Genomic DNA, 2,162 nt, shown 5'->3' with positions numbered 1-2,162 from the left:
TGTGGAGTCGTAATATAAATGGCAAGTAGTTAAATGCATGACATGAATTACAGCTCAGAATACAGCTAGCACATAAATAGAGCATGCAACGTAATTTGTACCCATGTGTCTAAGTAGACACGCTGTCACAACTGTCATACGACTCATACCAAATGAGACACTCTGTACCATGCATGTCAGTGCGTACATAGTCCGTCGGATACACATGTATCCGTCTGAGCTCTTGCAACCTGTTTCTATATATTTATAGCTACCGTAGCCAATGTGTATGTAAATTTGCAAACACCTTAGTTTTGTAGACATCAAACATCTAGAAGACTGAGGGCATGTGTCCCCGGAGCAACTCGGCCTTGGTGCCACCGCTGCAGAAGAAGCGCCGGCAGGAAGAGGAGTCAAAAGGCGGTCGCAGGGGATCCCGGGCCTCCTGGCGTGCGTTGAGGAAGAGTGAGGAGGTGCGGAGGTACAGCACGGTGGAGCGTCGTGAACGCATCGAGAGATACAGGAGCAAGCGGAATCGTCGAAATTTCCAAAAGAAGATCACCGTACGTGTTTCCTTTCCGATCTTCTGGCTAATTTGCGCTCATTTGTTTACTCAGCCATGCATTTCTTTGTGTATTACTTTGCAGTACGCTTGCCGGAAGGCCCTTGCGGATAGACGGCAGAGGATCAAGGGGCGCTTCGCACATACCGGAGACGGAGATCAAAAGGTGTGCCTTGCAGAAACAACAGACCAAGGTTCAAGCAGTAGTAGCAGAAGTACGGTGCCGGAGTGGTGGCCAGCAATGGAGGCGGCGCTGGCTAGGAAGGAGGAGGTGGATGGCGTCACTAAGCTCCTCCGTTGGGACTGGGAGATGCTCGCCTCATACCTCGGCATCAACCTCTGTTGTGCTACTGACCCTTCCAGACATCCATCCACCTAAACAATGTAGCAATCAAGCGCCGTCTATCCAAGGTCACAAGATAGAATTCCGAATTTTAAAAAAGAAGAAGAGGCTTCGTATGTTGAGGAATTTCATTTTTCTGTTTCCATTTTTGAAATGAACTTTTGGTCACTCCTTTGAAGCTGTTATTATTTCCTTTTTTGAGAACCTATGGAAGTTGTCCCGTCTAGAATTTTTGGGAGTTTTTTTCTTTTTATAGATTTTTTGTTAGGTTGTCCCGTCTAGATAGGAACTGGAAGAGCTAGCCAACTCATGGGCCAAATCAAACTTGGGCCATGCATGTCAAATTGCTGTATCTTTGTGGATTAATAATGCTTACCTTTTTCAAGAGCGAGAAGATTAATAATGCTTACTGGATGTCGTCTGATATGACAAATTTGGTCTGCGTGTTGTTGCGGTGGAGTAGAGAGTGAAGTGAATGCCAACTCTCAACTTCGACCACATCGGGTAGTTGTCCTCTTTGCGTAGCAACCTAAAGTCCGGTAGGGATCTTGAATCCTACATAACCCTAGTCTTCAATTGCTTATGAAAGCACCACAGCAATGTGGCCTTTCATGAGGTGACATCCTCTCCGCAACTGGTGTTGTTCAACATTTAGGAGGAGTTTTTTACATGGGTTTCTGCAAAGTTGATATGCAACAAGACCTTTGGGTGTGTGAGCATGGCGTCATGTGTGGCATTGTATAGCCGCTTGGTCCCTGACCTATGTTTTGATACGCCTCCCATCAATTATGCATGAAAAACTCTATAACAAGAAACCACCAAGCCCCTCATGTGTTGCTCCGAGCGGCGACGGGGAGGGAACCCTAGCGCACCATCTCCGCCTCCACCTCCTCCTTCCCTCTCCCTGTCAGTTTGGAAAAGCTTGGTCAAAGCCAGCGGCGACAGGGCGGCTTCATTTCCTCACGTGATGGGAACGACATGGGGCAACCCCTGCGAGCAAGGGCAAGGAGCGTACATTGGGCATCATGGTACGATAGCGTGGAGGGGCATTTGTGGTGTGATAGAAAGTGTGGTGAGTGGCAGCGCTAATTATGGAAGGTCTCTCGGTAGAGGATCCCGAATTGGGCGATAAGGCACGGTGGTAAGAGAGACACGAGGTTTATCCAAATTCATGCTCTCTGAGGAGATAACACCCTCCGTCCTGCTTGTGTTTACTCTGTTTGATTGAGTAGTAAGTACAAATGTTCTATCCTGATATTGTTGTGTGTAGATGTGTTC

The 2,162-nt window shown here is 47.5% G+C and overlaps 1 protein-coding gene across 1 annotated transcript; it reads left to right on the top strand.

Annotated features, from left to right (window-relative positions):
• The first annotated feature begins 235 nt into the window (after positions 1–235).
• On the top strand, positions 236–1,266 carry LOC123398425 (zinc finger protein CONSTANS-LIKE 15-like). The gene is made up of 2 exons (XM_045092898.1): positions 236–542; positions 627–1,266. Exons 1-2 carry the CDS (start codon positions 327–329, stop codon positions 918–920), a joined length of 510 nt encoding a protein of 169 aa, XP_044948833.1. The 5' UTR covers positions 236–326; the 3' UTR covers positions 921–1,266.
• Positions 1,267–2,162: the final 896 nt, after the last annotated feature.

Source organism: Hordeum vulgare, chromosome 5H (genome assembly GCF_904849725.1).
Source record: "Hordeum vulgare subsp. vulgare chromosome 5H, MorexV3_pseudomolecules_assembly, whole genome shotgun sequence".
NCBI classification, from domain to species: domain Eukaryota; kingdom Viridiplantae; phylum Streptophyta; class Magnoliopsida; order Poales; family Poaceae; genus Hordeum; species Hordeum vulgare.
This window is presented reverse-complemented; position numbering and strand designations above follow the sequence as displayed.

What these genes read in the sequence shown, in the direction of transcription:
- LOC123398425 (XM_045092898.1), top strand. Translation starts at nt 327, where the DNA reads ATGTGTCCCCGGAGCAACTCGGCCTTGGTGCCACCGCTGCAGAAGAAG. An exon ending in ATTTCCAAAAGAAGATCACC is followed by an intron (nt 543 to 626) that starts GTACGTGTTTCC and finishes ATTACTTTGCAG; the next exon opens with TACGCTTGCCGGAAGGCCCT.